Source organism: Lotus japonicus, chromosome 1, assembly GCF_012489685.1.
Source record: "Lotus japonicus ecotype B-129 chromosome 1, LjGifu_v1.2".
Classification (NCBI taxonomy): Eukaryota; Viridiplantae; Streptophyta; class Magnoliopsida; order Fabales; family Fabaceae; genus Lotus; species Lotus japonicus.
In genome coordinates, this window is record NC_080041.1 from 133,918,816 (window position 1) to 133,937,125 (window position 18,310).

Consider the following 18,310-nt stretch of genomic DNA (forward strand, 5'->3'; position numbering starts at 1 on the left):
GTCGTTTAGGATCTACAGGTGGTGGAGCTGTCGTGGATGGTAGACGTTAGAGGCTTTTGTGGGTGTTTGTTCAGGTGTTTGGAAAGTTTTTGTCCTATAGTTTTTGTCATCTCTTTGTTGGTTAGGTTACTTACCCATGTTAAGAAATATTGTTGTTTCTCAACTTTTAGAAAAACTTGTAAAAGTATATTTTTTAAAATTTTAAGTAGCTTTATTTATTTATTATATGTTAGTAAAAAATGACTTGAGGAAACATATTAAAAGAAAATAATTATCAATATAGTTGAATAAATTTAAATATACTAAATACTATTTTACATTATTTACCTCATAACTTATTTTAATTATAAAAGATAAAATTACTTTGTTTCGATTACAAAAACTATGTTATGACTTTTTTTTAAGATATTACTCATCACTTGATTTAAAATATTCTAATTCACTTACTGAATTTTCATATGATAAAACAATAACTTATTAAATTGCTATAATTATTCAATGTTAATTATTAAATATCGATTACTAATTAAATTTGAGTAATATTTTTTATTTGTAAAAATTTAACTCTAATACTATTTATTAAAATTTTTAAACATTTTTTTACAGTTAAAAACTTTTGTTACTCCCTCCGTTCCAAAACTATTGTAGTTTTAACTTTTTTGCTTTGTTCCAAAACCATTGTTGTTTTACATATTCAACGCACTTTATCTAATTTCCTTCCACTCATGCCCTCAATTAATATTGTATTTCTCTGGTGTTACCTCTTATTTCCACCAATCACAATTATCACCAATTAGTTGACCAATAAATTGTATTCTCTCTCTTTTCTATAACTCATATTAAATAAAAGTGTTTCAGTCCAATTATAACATCAATAAATAAACTCTTAAACTTTATGTAAAAACATTAAACTACAATAGTTTTGGAACGGAGGGAGAGTAATATTTATTAAATGAACTATGGGCATTTTTTATCTTGTAATCAGATAATTATCATAGTTGTTCCGTCAAAGAGGCTCTGCTGTCTTTAGATAAAGCTTGTCTAGTTTTGGCTTTCTCTTGAAGACAAAAAAAAAAAAACACGTTTCTGCATTCGCCGACAAAACAATTACGATAATCATGTCCTAAAATTAGTCTTGTGTTTCTGTGTTTCCCCATCGCTCTCATTTTCCATCCTCCAATTTTCTCCTCTTACGCCTTCAATTCGCAGTTCTTTACAATGTTAGACAAGTGTTTGGGTTCTCAAAAGGCAAGAAGATTCCAGAGATTTCTCAGCCAGTGCAAGGTCACAATCCTCTGTTTTTTCCTCACCATTGTTGTCCTGCGCGGCACCATCGGCGCCGGAAAATTCGGAACGCCGGAGCAGGACTTCGTCGACCTTCGTAACCGCTTATCCTCCCGGAAGCTTGCCGAGCCTCATCGTGTTCTCGGTGAGCTTCATTCCACCACCAATTACAACGCCTTCGACATCAACACCATATTGGTCGATGAAGAAGAAGAAGGAGAAAAGGACCCTGAGAAACGGAACCCTCACGAGCCTTATCGTCTTGGACCCAAAATCTCCAATTGGGATGAACAGAGATCGAAGTGGCTTCGTGAAAACCCTAATTACCCGAATTTCATTCGACCCGGCAAGCCTCGGGTTCTTCTGGTAACTGGGTCGTCGCCGAAACCGTGTGAGAATCCTGTTGGGGATCATTACTTGTTGAAGTCTATTAAGAACAAGATTGATTATTGTCGCTTGCATGGTATTGATGTGTTCTACAACATGGCTCTGTTTGATGCTGAAATGGCAGGGTTCTGGGCGAAGCTTCCTTTGATTCGGAAGCTTCTTTTGTCTCATCCTGAAGTGGAGTTTCTGTGGTGGATGGATAGTGATGCCATGTTCACTGACATGGCATTTGAAGTGCCGTGGGAGAGGTATAAGAACTCTAACTTGGTGATGCATGGTTGGAAAGAGATGGTGTATGACCAGAAGGATTGGATTGGGTTGAACACTGGGAGCTTTCTGTTGAGGAACTGCCAATGGTCTTTGGATATTCTTGATGCCTGGGCGCCAATGGGGCCAAAAGGGAAAATCAGGGATGAGGCTGGGAAATTGCTGACAAAGGAGCTGAAAGACAGGCCTATTTTTGAAGCTGATGATCAATCAGCGATGGTTTATTTGCTGGCGAAAAAGAGGGACTTGTGGGGTGATAAGGTTTATCTTGAGAATGGTTATTACTTGCATGGTTACTGGGGTATTCTGGTTGATAAGTATGAGGAGATGATTGAGAATTACCACCCTGGTTTTGGGGATCATAGGTGGCCGTTGGTCACTCATTTTGTGGGTTGTAAGCCTTGTGGGAAGTTTGGGGATTACCCTGTTGAGAGATGCTTGAAGCAGATGGATAGGGCTTTCAATTTTGGAGATAACCAGATACTGCAGATTTATGGGTTCACTCACAAGTCTTTGGGTAGTAGGAGGGTTAAGAGAATACGGAATGAGAGTAGCAATCCTCTTGAGGTCAAAGATGAACTTGGCTTGCTTCATCCAGCATTTAAAGCAGTTCATGTATCATCATCATCTAGCTGAGACTCCTATCTTTTTGTTGTGGTTGAAAAGTCAGAAAACTCGTCAGGTCTAGGTATTTTGTTAGAGGGTGCCCTTAATTAGGTGTAGAAATAGAATTTTTGTCTCCTTGTGATTATTTGCTATAGAAGGTATATTGTGAGAAACAGGAAAGCAGGATATATATTTTTTGGTTTAATGAACATTCTTCTTCAACTTTGGTACTATCTCTCTTGGTCTTGTAGCTTCTGTTACCTTGGCTTTGTAGATCATTCTGTCCATGGATTTTAATACAAATTGGTGTGAAGTAATGGTAAAATATCCTTGGACTATTAGATGCTCTCAAGTCTCAACCTTCACTACATTCCAAGCATTTTGGAATTCTTGAGGAGCTTTTTAACAAGATGTGCTAGCCAAACTTTTATGGAATATTGTAAAAGGTGGAGTTAAATATCAAAAAAATCTTTGTTGAAGATGATAATAGTGGCTGTTGTACTTGTACAATGATTCTTCATTACCTGCTCGTGTTCATGTTACATATCAGCATGCAGTGGCATACAGAGTTGGTATCAGCTAGTAGTCCTGCACATAGTCCACTTATTCAGGTATTGGATTTTAATCCCTTGTTTGAAAGTTCTGTCTTAACAAAGTTTTCTCATGAGTTATGACATCAGTCATAAATAATTAATGAAGGAATAAATCCAACACTGTTGATTAAGATTCCACAAATTCAAATTGATTTCAAGTTTTAACCAAACATGCACTTTGGTAGTTAGAGGAATTGGTATCTATACTAAGGGCAATGGGAAAGTTGAGATTGTTGCCAGACCCGCTACATGGTTACATGTGCTTGAAGACAAACTTTAGACAAAGGCAGAAAAGGCCATCATTTGTTTGCATTCTCACTTTTTTCTATTGAATTTGCTCTGTTGGTTCTGAAACTGAAATTGCATTGTCAATACTTCCTGTCAAGTTGATCTTAATTGGGACAAACGCTTTTTACATCTGCTCTTTCATTTATCAATCTTTTATGCCAAGCTGCAATGAGCTACTTCATTGGTTTAATCGAATTCTATTTTTATGATAGGGTTGGTTGGCCATTCTGTTAATCTCTAAGCTGGTTTTCCATTAATCTCATGGATCAAATCTGGAGTTGCTACTCATAATAATTGCAGAAGAGACAGAACCACTACACTACACACATTCCTCACAACAATAATATTGTTGACAAACAAAATATAAAGCATCTAACTAACCCAAAAGGAATAAAAGTAAAAGGAAACAGAGTACAAGATATTATTTACACAAGGTGTGAGTGACATTTTACAGAGCATTGCTATACCTATACTACTACTATAATACTATTAGTGTGTCGAGTTCATTCAGAGAAAAAGGAGCTTAAGATTTACAATAGAGATAAAAGCAATCCAAGCCAAACAAGGCTTGATCAGATCACGCGCAACAGGATTCTCCTTCCCAAACACACGCATGCACCCGATGATGCTCCCAAGCAATCCAAAGCACACCACCAAGCCCAGTCTCGCTGCCCCTGCACCAAACACTAGAGGGTTCCAGAGCACCGTGCAGAGGAGCTGAGCCAAGTAAAGCAAGATGGCAACAGGGTTTCTGTGGAAGCCTCCATCCGCCCACACCATCCACGCCGAAACACCGGTCAAGAGGGTGGAAGCGAGGCACGTGAGATGCAGGGCCCACGAGGGCGGGAACCAGAAGGGCTTATCGACGTGAGCACGTGATGACTGGGAGGAGGTCATGTAAATGGAGAAGAGGGTGAGGGTGAGAGGGAAGGAAACGGCTATGGCGAGTGATTTGAGGCCGCGTTTGGCCATCACTGATCGTTTGGTCTGTTTGATGTCTCTGGCACCGTTGTCAGTGGCGGTGACACGTTGTCTGAGCTGTGTGGAAGCCATGTTTGGAATTCAAGATCAAAATGAAACAGAGAATGATGGAATGGAAGAAAAACAGAGAATAATTGTAGTATCAGTTAGTTAAGCGAGTTTTGGAGATGGAGAGTGAAGGGGTTTTAATTTGTTAGTTTTAAATAAGTGGGAGTGCGTGTTTTTCTCGCGTGGTTGGGGGGAACTGAGACTGTGATGTGAGAGATGAGTGACGCGTGGATGGTGGAGATAGAAAGGGTTCAACGCGTGTGCAACAGACAACACTTGGCAGTGACAGAGTCGATGATGATGCTGGAAGATGGAAGTGTGGAAGCTGGTCCAAAACTGTACGTGGCAATTTCATTCTTGGAGGATAAGGGCATTACTACTTCACTGTTATGACCGACTCCAACACCAACACCTGTTCAGTTCAACTTCAATTGGATTGTCTTCAGCTGACACAGCATCAAGTGTATGAATGAAGAAACATCACTTTTTGAATTGAATTGACATACTTTAATCCCAACACATAACCGCCCTAACCTGAGATATTATATTCCGCAAGCAGTACATTTTGACATTCTTATTCTTTATGGAGAAAAAATATCTTCACAACCTCCAAAAGAATCAGAATAACATGTAATATTTGTGTACCACAAATCCCAGACATGGTAAAGACCTATGTAAACAGTAAAAGAGTAAGGACTTTTGCATAAAAGGATCCTCCTCCTCAAGAGAACTTGTAAATCCAGAGAACCCTCACCAAACATGATCATGAAGCACACTTCCCACAGGGACAATACTCATTTGGATCTCCTCATGTGTTAATTTCACATGATATAGTCATATAAAAGATCTAAACTATTAATTCTATTTTAACGAAATATGAACCCGTAATGGTTATATGGAGAGAAAAAATTAAAATTGTGCGAGAATTAATATTTAATACTGACCATCAGATTTCATTAAAAAAATAAATTAAAGGTCTAGATCATTTACGTGACCTTGTAATGTGAAATTAACACATGAGGAGATCTAAATTCGACAATACTCATTTGGGGCGATCAACATTTCCTAAAAAACAAAATTAATGTGGTAAGGTTTTAGGTAAAAAAATTCTCTAGAGCCAATAATGAACAAACCTACATATGGTGATTTAATTAAACTCAAGATGGCCCATGTGATTGGGCCCAAGAGTGAGAATTGAAGAGAGTGAGGAGTTTCTTTGTGGACCAAAAAAATAAAAATTCAGGAGTTTGTTTCTTCAACGAGACAGTGTCGTTGGTTGTTGTGGAATCTAACACAATGGAAGTGGGAGGAAGAAGATTCAAGAGCACAGAGACGATGGCCGTTCAATCGGTGACGCGTTCGGCACCTCCGCCGCGATCAAAAGCAACCACCGCCTTTTTACAAAACCCCAAAACACCCTTCGCAGTCGCTCTACTCTTCGCCGATGCCATCCTCGTCTTTCTCATCATCGCATTTGTCCCCTGTAACTTCACTTTCATTCAATTCAACTTCATTTCCATAATGCACATGCTGATTTGATTCAACTTTTTCAAATTTTCAGATACAAAGATCGATTGGGATGCTTACATGTCACAGGTTCAGGGTTTTCTCCAAGGCGAGAGGGATTACCGGAATCTCAAGGGTGACACTGGTCCTCTTGTTTACCCTTCTGGTTTTCTTTACATTTACTCTGCTTTCCAATATCTTACTGGAGGACATGTTTTCCCTGCTCAGGTCATTCAATGTCCATGTTTGAATCAGCTTGGAAGCAGTGCTTGATGGTTTGTTCTTATGTGTTTCACTTTTTCTCTTTGCAGATTCTGTTCGGCGTGTTGTATATCATTAATCTGGCAATGGTTCTCTTCATCTATGTGAAGACTGATGTGGTAAGGAGATACCAATTTGAATACCAAAAGCAAAAGGGTCTTTGTTGTTGTTGTTGTTTGTTCTCTATTACAGTTTAGAATTTAGATAGATGGCATAGTTAGAAATGTTAGCTTTCTGTTAGAAACAGTTTGGTTTCTGTTATTACAAGTTATTCTGTTAACTAGTTTGTTAGAAGGTTTTAATTGTGCACACCAGGCTTAGATTCCTTTTCTTTGTACCCCTGAACTGTGTATATAAACAAACTCACCCTTTGTAGCATGATTAACTGAACTCATTCTTCAATAATATTTTTAACTCTCACCTTGGCTTTCTTCTGATTTGTTATTGATGCTAGTTCTCATTCTTCATGAATGTCTAACAGGTTCCATGGTGGGCACTTTGCTTACTTTCTCTGTCGAAACGGGTGCATTCTATATTCGTGCTTCGTCTCTTCAATGATTGTGTGGCCATGACGCTTTTTCATGCTGCATTGCTCTTACTCATGCACCATAGGTGGAATCTGGGTTTGATTATATTTAGGTAAAACCGTAAAAGATCTCTTCCTGAGCTTATCTTTTTATAAGGTTGAAATGTTTACGTGGCTTTTCATAATTATTTGTTAGTGGGGCTGTTTCCGTAAAGATGAATGTGCTTCTTTATGCTCCGCCTTTGTTGCTCCTCATGCTGAAGGTACATATGATGTCTACAGTGGAGTATGTTGCATTTATTGTGTCTTGGAAATCCCACCACAATGCTCATGTAGCGTCCTCTTCTTTACACTTGCAGGCTATGGATATCAGCGGTGTATTACTAGCATTAGCTGGCGCAGCACTGGTTCAGGTCTCTCACGTTTCTGTTTCCTTTATATATTTGTGATGTTACAAATTATAATTGCAAAAATGATACCTCACACAAACTGTGAAATGCTTTAGATGCATGGGGGTTTGTGTATTTTGATTCTTAAGTATTCTTTTCATATTGTCAGGTGAGTTTCTCTTTTGGGGATTCAAGATTGTTCGGTTCTCAAGGGTGATCAGTGTCCAGTTTTGGTGACTTTGGTTAAACTCCTATATGGTGATATACTGCTACAGATATTCTTGGGGCTTCCTTTTCTGGTTTCATATCCAGTTGCATACATATCAAGAGCCTTCAATCTTGGCCGTGTCTTCATCCATTTCTGGTACTTATTAAGATTATATATTGATATATAACCAAGAAACCTTTAAAAAAAATTAGACTTTTAACTTAATTTGTAAGCCATGTTTCTATTGTCAAATATTAGTGTTGATTGAGAGAAGGGAAATAGCCCAAATAAGGGCATCTTAAGTTTTATTTTATGCAAGGATCATCATGCAACCCCTTGGCACTAGGATAGCTGCCTTCATATACAATACGTAAGCTAAAACTGTGATGAAAATTTGGTGTGTTGTATTGGGGTTACTGTTTATATTTTAAAGGTTAATGTGTCTGAAATATAATTTACATGTCTTAGATTCAGAAATATGACTCTTTTTTCCCTGTTGGTTTTTCATCTGGCTCCATCAATGTCTATCAATAATTTAGTTATCTTCATGTGATGACACCTCTACCCATTCGTGTAGGTTAGGATCTTGAGATTGGAGTATTGAGTTTGTGATACCTTTAAGTTTAGGGGTTAAAATGTATTTTATCCTTTCAATTTTAAAGGTTCAGTCAGGTGTTCCTAATATATTATTTCGTTTGTATGTTATCAGGTCTGTTAACTTCAAATTCATCCCTGAACCAGTGTTTGTATCCAAGGGATTTGCGATCTTTTTGTTGGCTGTTCACCTCATATCACTTGCTTTATTTGCAAATTATAGATGGTGCAAGTAGGTATAAAAGTTCTATTTTTATTTTGCTTTCCAGAAATAGGTTGTTGTAATTTTTTTTGCTAAAACGCAAGGAACCCCTTCAAGTTTTGGTTAGTTGCTGAAAAGCCCCTGCAGATTTTGGTTTAAAACTCAGCAATTTAATTTCTTGAACTTACCGAAAAATGCATATTGACTCCCTGAGGGGCAGGGAGGAGGGGGCTCTTTGCACATGCATGAGGGGGTTTAATTTACAGCTTTGCTCTGCTCTGCAAAATTTACCAAGTTTAGGGTGTCCAAGTTACTGAATTTTGAACCGATTTCTGCAATTGACCTATAATAGGGGGTAGTTTTCTACATTTTAACCAAAATTTTATTAGTTTTTTTTGTCATGTTATACATTTGATCTTTCATATTATGTTTTGGTGCATTAAATAATGTGAATCAAGCAACGAACAATGCTTTATGGTATTGGATGCTAGCAAGTAAGTTGCCATCAAAAGTATAGACTAGGTCTTATAGGGATGAGATTACACTGTTAGTATGACTGAATGAACATACAAGAATAGATAAGATGAGGAGTGAATGTATTACAGATAGTTGGACTGTTACCTATTGACAAAGAGATGGTAGAACTATGTCTAAGATGATTAGAATATGTTAGAAGACCAATAGTGGCACCGTTGAGAAGAGTTGTCTTAGATATACAAACTTACTGAGATAGTTGGTTCATGGCATGGTATTAAAACTATTTAGTGAAAGGGATTTAAATCTAAATGGCTTCTCTAAAGACCTGATTTTTGACAATATAATGATATCATTTGATTTTTCTAGCTAACTTCACCCAGTAGGAAATGATTATGTTTCTGTGTGAGTAATGTTTTCATATTAGCCTTGCCATGGACCTACGTTTCAAAAATTTCTATCATAATAAGGGTATATCAGATTCTGTTATACATCAGATTAAATATTGATGCAGATGGATTATATATATTTACTCATTTAGTTTCTCACAGACATGAAGGAGGGCTTCTCAACTTTTTGCATTCACGGTATGTCTTAACGAGACTGAGGTTTGCGCTTTTCTTCTCTTCCTCTTCTGAGAAGTTTGGCAAGAGCAGTTCATCACTCATCAAGATCCTTACTAAAGAACGTAAGTACTCAAGTCTCACGTAGGATTTGAGCGGATAACATTACCACCAGTTTTGTGATAGGTTAATCTTGCCTTTTTTCAGATATTGTGACGACAATGTTTGTTGGGAACTTCATTGGCATTGTATGTGCTCGGTCGTTACATTATCAGTTCTATTCATGGTAAGTTTGCTGGAAATGACCCTTATTATTTGCAAAAGTTGCTTGGGTCAGTTTTGTCCATCAAAATTAAAAAATAAAACCAAAGATAGAAAGTTAGCAAACAAGTGTAGCGGTGCTAACTCATGTAATTTGGCTTATGGTACAGGTACTTCTATAGCTTACCTTATTTGTTGTGGAGAACGCGGTACCCAACGTTGATGCGGTAGGTTAATCCATAATCGTTGCTTTCCTTCATCATTATTATTATCTTTTTATGATTATACCTTGTATTGAATTCATAAGTAATCATTTACTTGATATAATCAAGCAGTTTGATTTTGTTCGTGGGAGTGGAGCTTTGCTGGAATATCTATCCTTCAAACAGCATTTCATCAGCGCTGCTTCTCTGCCTCCACTTAATAATTCTCTGGGGTTTGTGGTCTGCTCCACCTGAGTATCCTTACGCAGAAAATAAACCATCCTTCCACAAACACAAATAGAACTCCATAGATTTCTGAAAAAGGATGATTTTACCTTATCACGACTTCCTTTGATGTAAATGTTTGTGATGTATCTTGGAGAGTTAAAATATTAACCATACATGACACAGCTCAATGTTATGAATGCTGTAATACTGTAGCATTGTTTTTTTCCCGCAAGGAGTTAGCATAAGAGAACAAGATACGGGATCAACTATCAAGATAGATCTTGGTGCCTACATTTTGAATAGTTTTTCTCTTTTTCAACTTGATTGTTTTCTTTTCTAATTTTCCACTCAAGTATTTTTTTAAGTGCTGAGTAATTCATAAGCATAGATGAATAAGTGCTGAGTTTTGGTTGTTTTCAATTGGCCCCTTCTCATCCTTCTACCCCAACCCTCTCCTCGTACCGTCACGTGCCCTGGAGGTACGGCCACCACCTCTGCCGTTGAAACCCAGGGCCACCACTTCATCTCCTATCGATTTTGCCCTAATCTGATTTCAGGATCAGAATTAAGGGGAACAGATCAGGCTTCCTTTTGAGGATTTAGAATAAATGGGGGCTAAAATTGAAGAAACATGTATCTTTTTTTTCTGTGGTAACCGGGTCTAGACTTGTAATAACAAGTCAATATGGGTTTATACAACTTTGCCCAAAAAATCTGTGAATACTAGGCGGCCCCTACTTGTTGTAGAAATGTGTTGATGGCTATAATTTTTTTGGCTTGCATATTTTGCATCAGTTTCAGTATGTTAGTTTGGATACAATTGTTTATAAAATTTCATGTGACACTAGTGTGCTTTAAATTAGCTAAATTCCGTGTATCTGTAATTCAGTTTCTAACCGTGATCTTATATTAGTTTTCTTGTATACTACTAAACACCTCTGAAAGTTGAGGCAGATCATAGTTTATTCCCTTACTATGGCAAGCCATTTCTTGATTTTCAAAATCTTGAAACAAGATTTAAGCTAGATAGTATATATCCCATCTTAAACTACTACATTTCGCACATGTTGCACATGAGCCTTGAACAGCTATTTAAGGCAAGGAAAGTCCCAGATGAGATGATCATTGTTGCCATTTCATATGGATTGATAAAGCTAATTAACATGGAGGATTCATTGGGTATGACTCCCATTGACTTACACTTACAGTTCCCAATAATTGCCTAGGTGTAAGTAAATGCATAAAAAACAAATAGATTTTGAGATTTACAAACCTCAATTTAAAACTCAGCACCACCTGACCTAGCCATTTTTTTAAGCTCTAAGAAATTATGTATATTCATGAGAATGCAAAACAAGCATAAGCCTCATTGGTATATTTCTATCACTCCTTTTGCCCTGTCCCTCCCTTTCTCTAATGGAAAAATTGTGATTAAGATGATAACATTTTTCGATTAAGCAAATAAAACAAAACACACCTTATACTAGATCAACATAATTTACATAAAGATGAAAGAGGAAACACAATTAAGAGTAAAACATAACCTGATCAATGATCATCATCATAACTACAAACAGAACAGAACAGAGGAGTAAACACTATTTATATGGTAGAATATAAATTAGAAAAAAACATGATCTTGATCTTGTTGTAATCTAAGAAGTAGTACGGCAACGGGTGATGGTGGGGCAGCCACGGTTGTAAGGATTAGCTTCAGCACCTCCCTTGCAGTTGTAATAGGATGCACCTTTACGAGAGCATGGCACAGTGTTTCTCTGCAGTGCTCTGTAGCTTATATACTGCGAGGTTGCTAAGATGCGCCGGTGGGACTCTGGCTCTGATGATTCCATCCCAAACTCACCACTTGCTGCTATGCATTCTTCTATGGAGCCTTGGCAGGGTGGTGGTGGTGTTGTCATGTGTACCCACCATAGTTGGTGGTGCTCCCCTATTGCACTTGCTGTGGAGGGAGAAAATATGGACATGGCCACCATGAACAAGCACAAGGCTAAGAGAAAAAAAGAACTTGACATTGTTTTTTTATGGTAGTGGTGGTTTGGTGCTCTTATTCTTCTCTTCTCTTGAGTTTCTACTCTTCATTCCTACCATTTTATAGAACAAGTTTACTTGGGGAGTGGGAGCGGCTATGGATCTTGTTTATCAAGTATTCAGTTTTATAACAAGGGACTATTCCATGAAAATGTCACTTTTGCTTTTCATGACTTAAAAAAAAAGGCTAATTTATACATTTTACATTCGGATTTTGTTTTGGTCATTAGCTACCATCTAATTTTATCATTTTGGTCTATGATTTTACATATAACTTTAGCTTTGGTCTCGATATTAAAATATCTCACTGTTATTATATAGGTCATGTCATCATTGTCACGTGTACATAATAATCTTATATGAATTATTTTGATGTAAAGCCAAATATGATACATTTTTAATAATAAAATTCTTTGTGGATCGTTATATACATTTGATATGCTAGTCAACTAGATTCAAGATCAAGAACTAAAAAGTGTGGTCGGACTTCGACACTAATAAAAAGTTCAAAAGATGACTCGGTTTTCTTCGTCATTACAAAAATGTCAAAAAATGGCAAAGGCACCAACAAAGTGTAAGAGCAAATTCAAAAGCTTCTTCACGACTTCATAACTCAGCCTCAGGGCTGAGGACCGTCAAAGACTTGTTTGCTAAGTTGAGATCCACATAAGTGCACATCAGGATTGGCCCAACCTAAAACCTCAGTTAGATGACTATGTGGTTAGACAGTCACCCGTTGGAAAATATTTACAATCCTTATGGACATAGTTTGATTCCTCATTTCTCCCTTATGTTGTGTTTGTTTGAAGACGGATTGGGATTGGGTAGAAACTAGAAAGTAAGTGAGAAGAGAGGGTTATGACTTATAAGAGAGATTTCATGTCATTTTTTCCTATCACACCAAATAACATACAAGATCTAATGACCTAAAGTTATATGCTAAAACCATAAAAGTTAGATGGTATGGACCAAAATGACGTTATAATTGGAACTAAAAACTTATTTAAGCCTAAAAGAAAAGGACTAATATTGAGTTGCTTGGTGATGTCAATCTTAGAATACTAACAACGATAAAATAATCCTAGTACTATAGTTTGCAACAAATAACAACAACCGAATTAAAAGTAGAAAGCAACCTAACACCCCACAAGTGGAGAATTTTCAAACTCATACAAGTAGGTAATTTCTACCCATCTAGTAAATTTTCAAGTTCAAAGGTGTTCCAATTGCTTGGAAGAAAGTCGTGTAACACAATGATGAAGAGCATTCAAAACCTACCGAGAAAGTGATGTTAAGATTGAAGGGGCATCAATGGTACTAGGTTCGGATTCAAAGCATTAACTACACAACGTTTAAAGTTTAATATGTATAACTTGTATAGATTACGCAGACATTTAATTCAACAATGCTCTTTGCCTGAGCCCTTGAAGAATTGATGTTGCGTTTGAATAAGTAAAATTCAGTTGGCTAGATGACAATTCGACATTGGGAATGGGCTTCTGGAAGGAACCGCTAGTACTTATCCTTATCCATGCCAAGTTTCTTCAGAGTGAAAACTAGCATGACATGAAGTCATGAACTATAACATCAATTTTATATATGGCTCAAATGTTAAAGGCTTAATGACTTGTTTTAAAATTTTAACCGTAAAACCTTGGCTTGGAGTTTTTTAGGTGCTTACAGGTAATGTGCCATACTAAGCTAAGCAAAAAATATTGCTTAATAAATCTAAAATCACAGTATAACTCTCAAACTGCATAAAATTATAATCAAGTTTAACTCGCTTTTTTAAAACTGAATTCAAGCATATTTTTTAAAATATTAATATTGCTTCCTTCAGCTGCAACTTTAACTGGCAATTGTAGCAATGAACGTGGTGGAGGAATGGATGTACAATGTTTAATTTAGTGATCCAGATAAATATTGTTGTGGGACATTACAAATGACGATGATACCAGGGCTATGCTTAAACGTAGGAAAAAAATTAAATTAAAAATGCACCCTCTGATTTCAGGAAGAAAAATAAGCAATGCAACAGTTCTCATCTTTCTAGCTTGCTTAAAAGTGCTTCCATTGGTGGCAGCTCATTCACAATTTTCTGCCAATCAGGCATACCCTGCAAATGCATTATTAGCATTTATTAGTTTAAGATTAGTATTGCAATCAGGCTTGTTAATAGCACGCTATAGCGGCGCAATAGCCTATAGCGTAGCGCCCTGGGGGTTCACCGCTACTCCACTATTCACCGCTATTTGCCGCTATAGCGCCGCAATAGCGCTCGAAATAGCGTTTTTTGGGCTTGCCGCTACACTACGCTATCCGCCATTAACAACCCTGATTGCAATCAAGGAGATAAAAGTAAAGAAACCTAGTTGTCAATTTCTACAAGAACATAAGAATTTGTCACACAACATTCCCCTTGAATCAAACTGCACTGTTGAGAGTTATTAGTTGAGAACTAACATCTAATAATGCAATTCCAATTGTGTCACCTAAGATGTAAAATTCAAATGATATTCATCAAGCTTTGAAAACAAGTCATCACATGAAGAAAAGCCTCCCAAATGATGAGCTGGTTTTAATGATATTCTTAAAATCCCATTCATTTCACCTCATGCTTGCTTGCCATTTAGACAGTATTATCAAGCACATAAGGCTTGGGTCCCAGAAGGATAGCTCAAGTGGCAAGAGCTAGGGACATAAGGGTTGGGTGGGATGAAGGGCGAAGGTCCAGGGTTCGAACCCTGAGGAGGACTAATTTACTAACATTACTAACAACTAACATTTGCCTATAAAAAAAGCACATAAGGCATGGAAATCAAATCTTATCCTTGTCTTGTAATGTTCATAGTTTTTGTTGGCATACAACATGATAATAAATGACAGTTCTACATCAATGGAGAATGAGTTTGCTCAGAAATGGCACTTACTTTCCCTGATCTTCGAACCCGACCATCTAAGCGCAATATTATGTACACATCTTCACCAACTGTGACTCCTTCAGCCTTCTGCTGATCTCTTATCCACCTAGTTAAGTTAGCACATGTTAAGATGCAGCTATAAGCAACTCTTCTCTCACATTTTCCATTTTTCTCTATTATGCACTATTTAGGAATCGTTCGCGTAAGTAGCTTTAATCAGCGCTTCTGTCCATAAGCACTTATCACATAAAGTTTATTCATAAGATTATTTGAGAAACTTATTGAAATAAGTTCAAAATAACTTATAGGCAGGTATAAGTACTTATTCATAAGCTAATATGAAAATAAGCTCAATAAAGCTTATAGGTATGTCATAAGCTTTTTCACTAGCTTAACCAAACACTTCACTTAAGTTCTTATGCTATAAGACAAGTTCAAATAAACTCTTCCAAATGCATCTTTAGTTGACATCAATCCACCCTTTCGCTATGCTGATGCTAATTTCCCCTCATTTAAAGAAGAATAGAATAAAACAGTAGGCAATTCAATAATATAGACAAGATATCATAACATACCGTTCCCACTCTGCTGGTGATATAACCTCAGCCTTGAACCTAACTTCAGCTTTCAACTTTGATTTTGCAGTTATGGACTGTGTTCGCTTTTCAAAATCTTCCTAGCAAAGTTTTATGGGTTAGGGTCATATCATCAAAGAAACAAAAGTTTTGGATGAAGAGCAAGTTTCATGAAGGCACATGGTTATATCAAGTCTTACCCCAATGGAGGGAAGAGCCTCAGCAGCAGCCTTTGAAGAAAGACCAAAACCTTTCTTTTCAATTTTTGGTTCTTTACCTTCTCCCCAGATGACAGGGACTAACAGAACACCACGTTTAATGAGTTCAGAGCGAAATCTCTCTGCTTTTCGTAAAGCCAAAGATACTGTTTCTTTTGTGCCTGCTAAGATGACCTAAAACCAAAACTGTGGTTAAAGCATGGGACATTATAGTGAACAGGAAAGGAACCAAAGGGAAGAAATAAAGAGAAAAAAGAAAAGGAATTTTGCAAAGAGAAAGAATAACTGCTCTAACTTGATAACTATATTAGTCTATTACTAAATAGTAATAATTAGAACATTACAGAATTGCTGACAAACTTAAATACGGGGTAAACATATTGGTTACTGCCAGAAGGGGCTCCGAGAAATAAAAAGTTGGAAGAGGAGAAGAAATACAAATACTCACTGGCCTAACTGTGTCCCGTAGCTGCACAAGTTCAACTATGCGATTAGTTGAAAGGCGCAAAGGCAACCTTGATAGTGTTTCATTTCGAGATATTTGCGCCAGTTGTTCCTCCTCTTTTTTGTTGTCCCAAAAGAATAATGCCACAAAAACAACAATACCTGTACATTGCTGATTCCAGTGCTTAGTCATTTAATGAAGCAATTTAGAAGGTATTTTCTCAGGTGTCACACACTGCAATCATCTTAAAAGGAAAAACACTAACACACACACACACACACACACACTCACACAAAGACAGCTGAGAATAACACTAACTTAGTAAAAACTGAAGCTGAATTGTTTCTAAGAGAAAGTTAAATGGGTCACTATTCACCTCCAATGTTAATGGCAGCATTCCCAGAAGTTTCCAAGAGACCAGGAGCATCATCACCGCCTTTAATGGCAAGAAAGAGTCTGGGTATGGTAAGCAACAATGATACTCCTGCAGCTGCCGTCAGTGCTACATAAAAGAATCTTCTAATCCCACGAAATGGTGCTTGAACTTCACTAATAAGTTTTAGATCTCTCCGAAAACTGGAGCCAATATCTTCCCCACCCAGCCTAGCCTGGTCGCATGGCAGAATATCATTAAGATTCAATGCTACAAATTTCATCCTTAATTAGACAGGATTATAATCAGGGTCATAAGTTCCTTTCAAATAATCAAATGATTTTCCTGTTCGACTGTCACATTATCTTCTTTTAATTTAGGCTATCTCAGCAGAGGGAGCAGGGGCAAGAGGAGGAATCAGGAAACACATAAGGTAAAGTATTTTCTATCGATGATTTTACAGAATATCATAATCTTCAAAGCTACTATAGTTAGAGATGTATAAAAAGTCATTTGTGAACCTTCATGAGTCATCTAAGAGCTAAAGCTTTTAAATGATTTGGTCATTGACAACTACAAAAATTGCATAAAGATCAGACAACTTAGCATTTCAAAATCGTTGAAAACCAATTAGCAAACCTCTTCTTGTAGTTCTTTGAATTCAGGCAAAGCTCTGAAGGAGGCCAAGTCTGGATCATTAAGAATGGTGGAAAATTTTAGGTTGTATTCCCTCAAAGCAGTGCGGAGACACTCAGCAGCTTTCTTTCCCTCTCCTCTTCGTACCAACAATAACCAAACAACATCTATATTAGAACGAAAAGATAAAAACAGAAGTCTAAGCTAACCAATACCCTTAGTAAATCAACTGAATTTGTTTATATAATGAAGGAACTGAAGAAATATTGCAATTCTAGAAATGCCCACTTGCATAGTACACGTTTAGAAATTTTTCAACAATTAATTTTAAAGGCATAATCAATTATATGGGGGGAAGCTTCTGGCAAATAAGTTGATTCAAACACTAGGAACACCTCACAATATACAAGTCCCATGACTCAAGTAGTGGATACAATCTGAATGAATAAGAATAACAGCCATATAGTAGCAAATTCGATTGACTAAACACTTGCCCACAAACATAACTTCCACTCATGAACTCAGAGACCATACATTGCAATTTGCAAACTGTGGATTCCACTTTCATTCATTGAATTAAGATATTATACCTGTATGCATGGCAGCAAGCTTTGTTGTAGAAAGCAGCTTGAGCCTCCACAGGGTTGGGATTCAAGGAAAGCGCTGTTTCAAACTGAGTCAAAGCATCTTTAACCTGAGAAATCCAGAAAAAGAGAAGCGAACTTTGAAGTACCCAGTTAAACACCATGGTTGGAAAATGAAGTAGAAGGTGGGAAAAGTTGAAGAAAACCATACTACCCACCCGTCCTTTGGAGAAGAGGTCAAGACCCAAATTGACGCAGGATTCAGCGGTTTGAGTCTGAGCAGCTTCTGGGGTCTGCGAGGAAGCGCGTGAGATGAGTGAGAATTGAATCTTTCTACGTGACGGTGGTGTAAGAAGAGGTAAGCATGGCCATGTTGTGGTTCTGATCATCGAATTTGGTTCTGAGAAGAAGAAGAAGCATTGGAATTGCTGAGCTGCTGCAACCACAGCCATTGCCATTGCCATTGCCGACCAAGTTTCATAATCTGGTTTTTGTTACTGTTATCTTTGATGCGATTAATGTGTTATCCAAACAGGCATCGTTTGTTTCAATGGAAAATAAGTGGATGGAAAACTCAAGGGTTGAAACACAGGAGGAAAGGATCACACTTATGGAAAGTATCATTGTATGCGTGGGACCC

At 37.2% G+C, this 18,310-nt stretch overlaps 4 protein-coding genes across 5 annotated transcripts; 2 read left to right on the plus strand and 2 right to left on the minus strand.

Annotated features, from left to right (window-relative positions):
* Positions 1-977: 977 nt before the first annotated feature.
* Positions 978-2,777, plus strand: LOC130731118 (xyloglucan 6-xylosyltransferase 2-like). Its single transcript, XM_057583308.1, has one exon. It carries the CDS (start codon positions 1,219-1,221, stop codon positions 2,572-2,574), a length of 1,356 nt encoding a protein of 451 aa, XP_057439291.1. The 5' UTR covers positions 978-1,218; the 3' UTR covers positions 2,575-2,777.
* Positions 2,778-3,822: 1,045 nt separating this feature from the next.
* On the minus strand, positions 3,823-4,569 carry LOC130731119 (translocator protein homolog). The gene has a single exon (XM_057583309.1). It carries the CDS (start codon positions 4,476-4,478, stop codon positions 3,933-3,935), a length of 546 nt encoding a protein of 181 aa, XP_057439292.1. The 5' UTR covers positions 4,479-4,569; the 3' UTR covers positions 3,823-3,932.
* A 1,114-nt stretch (positions 4,570-5,683) lies between these two features.
* LOC130731117 (dol-P-Man:Man(5)GlcNAc(2)-PP-Dol alpha-1,3-mannosyltransferase) lies at positions 5,684-10,188 on the plus strand. Its single transcript, XM_057583307.1, has 12 exons — positions 5,684-5,937; positions 6,016-6,188; positions 6,272-6,340; positions 6,703-6,860; positions 6,944-7,010; positions 7,107-7,160; positions 7,412-7,500; positions 8,054-8,170; positions 9,166-9,302; positions 9,385-9,463; positions 9,609-9,665; positions 9,774-10,188. The coding sequence occupies exons 1-12, from the start codon at positions 5,751-5,753 to the stop codon at positions 9,940-9,942; spliced, it is 1,356 nt and encodes a 451-aa protein (XP_057439290.1). The 5' UTR covers positions 5,684-5,750; the 3' UTR covers positions 9,943-10,188.
* A 3,577-nt stretch (positions 10,189-13,765) lies between these two features.
* On the minus strand, positions 13,766-18,247 carry LOC130731121 (protein LOW PSII ACCUMULATION 1, chloroplastic). 2 transcript variants are annotated; one of them, XM_057583311.1, is made up of 9 exons: positions 17,889-18,245; positions 17,677-17,780; positions 17,090-17,225; positions 16,454-16,685; positions 16,081-16,238; positions 15,615-15,806; positions 15,415-15,515; positions 14,849-14,945; positions 13,766-14,034 (listed from the first exon to the last, which is right to left on the minus strand). In XM_057583311.1, the coding sequence occupies exons 1-9, from the start codon at positions 18,132-18,134 to the stop codon at positions 13,960-13,962; spliced, it is 1,341 nt and encodes a 446-aa protein (XP_057439294.1). In that variant the 5' UTR covers positions 18,135-18,245; the 3' UTR covers positions 13,766-13,959. The 2 variants fall into 2 exon arrangements, 1 of the variants encoding a protein (XP_057439294.1); XR_009016574.1 differs by lacking the exon at positions 13,766-14,034 and having other exon boundaries at positions 15,415-15,511; positions 17,889-18,247.
* Positions 18,248-18,310: the final 63 nt, after the last annotated feature.

Bases quoted from the DNA above. Each gene is read 5' to 3' on its own strand.
- LOC130731117 (XM_057583307.1), top strand. From the start codon at position 5,751: ATGGAAGTGGGAGGAAGAAGATTCAAGAGCACAGAGACGATGGCCGTT. The intron at 6,189-6,271 runs GTCATTCAATGT...TTCTCTTTGCAG, and splicing joins GACATGTTTTCCCTGCTCAG to ATTCTGTTCGGCGTGTTGTA. The intron at 6,341-6,702 runs GTAAGGAGATAC...AATGTCTAACAG, and splicing joins TCTATGTGAAGACTGATGTG to GTTCCATGGTGGGCACTTTG.
- LOC130731119 (XM_057583309.1), bottom strand. From the start codon at position 4,478: ATGGCTTCCACACAGCTCAGACAACGTGTCACCGCCACTGACAACGGT.
- LOC130731121 (XM_057583311.1), bottom strand. From the start codon at position 18,134: ATGGCAATGGCAATGGCTGTGGTTGCAGCAGCTCAGCAATTCCAATGC. The intron at 15,807-16,080 runs GTGAGTATTTGT...TTTTGGTTTTAG, and splicing joins TACGGGACACAGTTAGGCCA to GTCATCTTAGCAGGCACAAA. The intron at 14,946-15,414 runs GTATGTTATGAT...TAACTTAACTAG, and splicing joins TCACCAGCAGAGTGGGAACG to GTGGATAAGAGATCAGCAGA.
- LOC130731118 (XM_057583308.1), top strand. From the start codon at position 1,219: ATGTTAGACAAGTGTTTGGGTTCTCAAAAGGCAAGAAGATTCCAGAGA.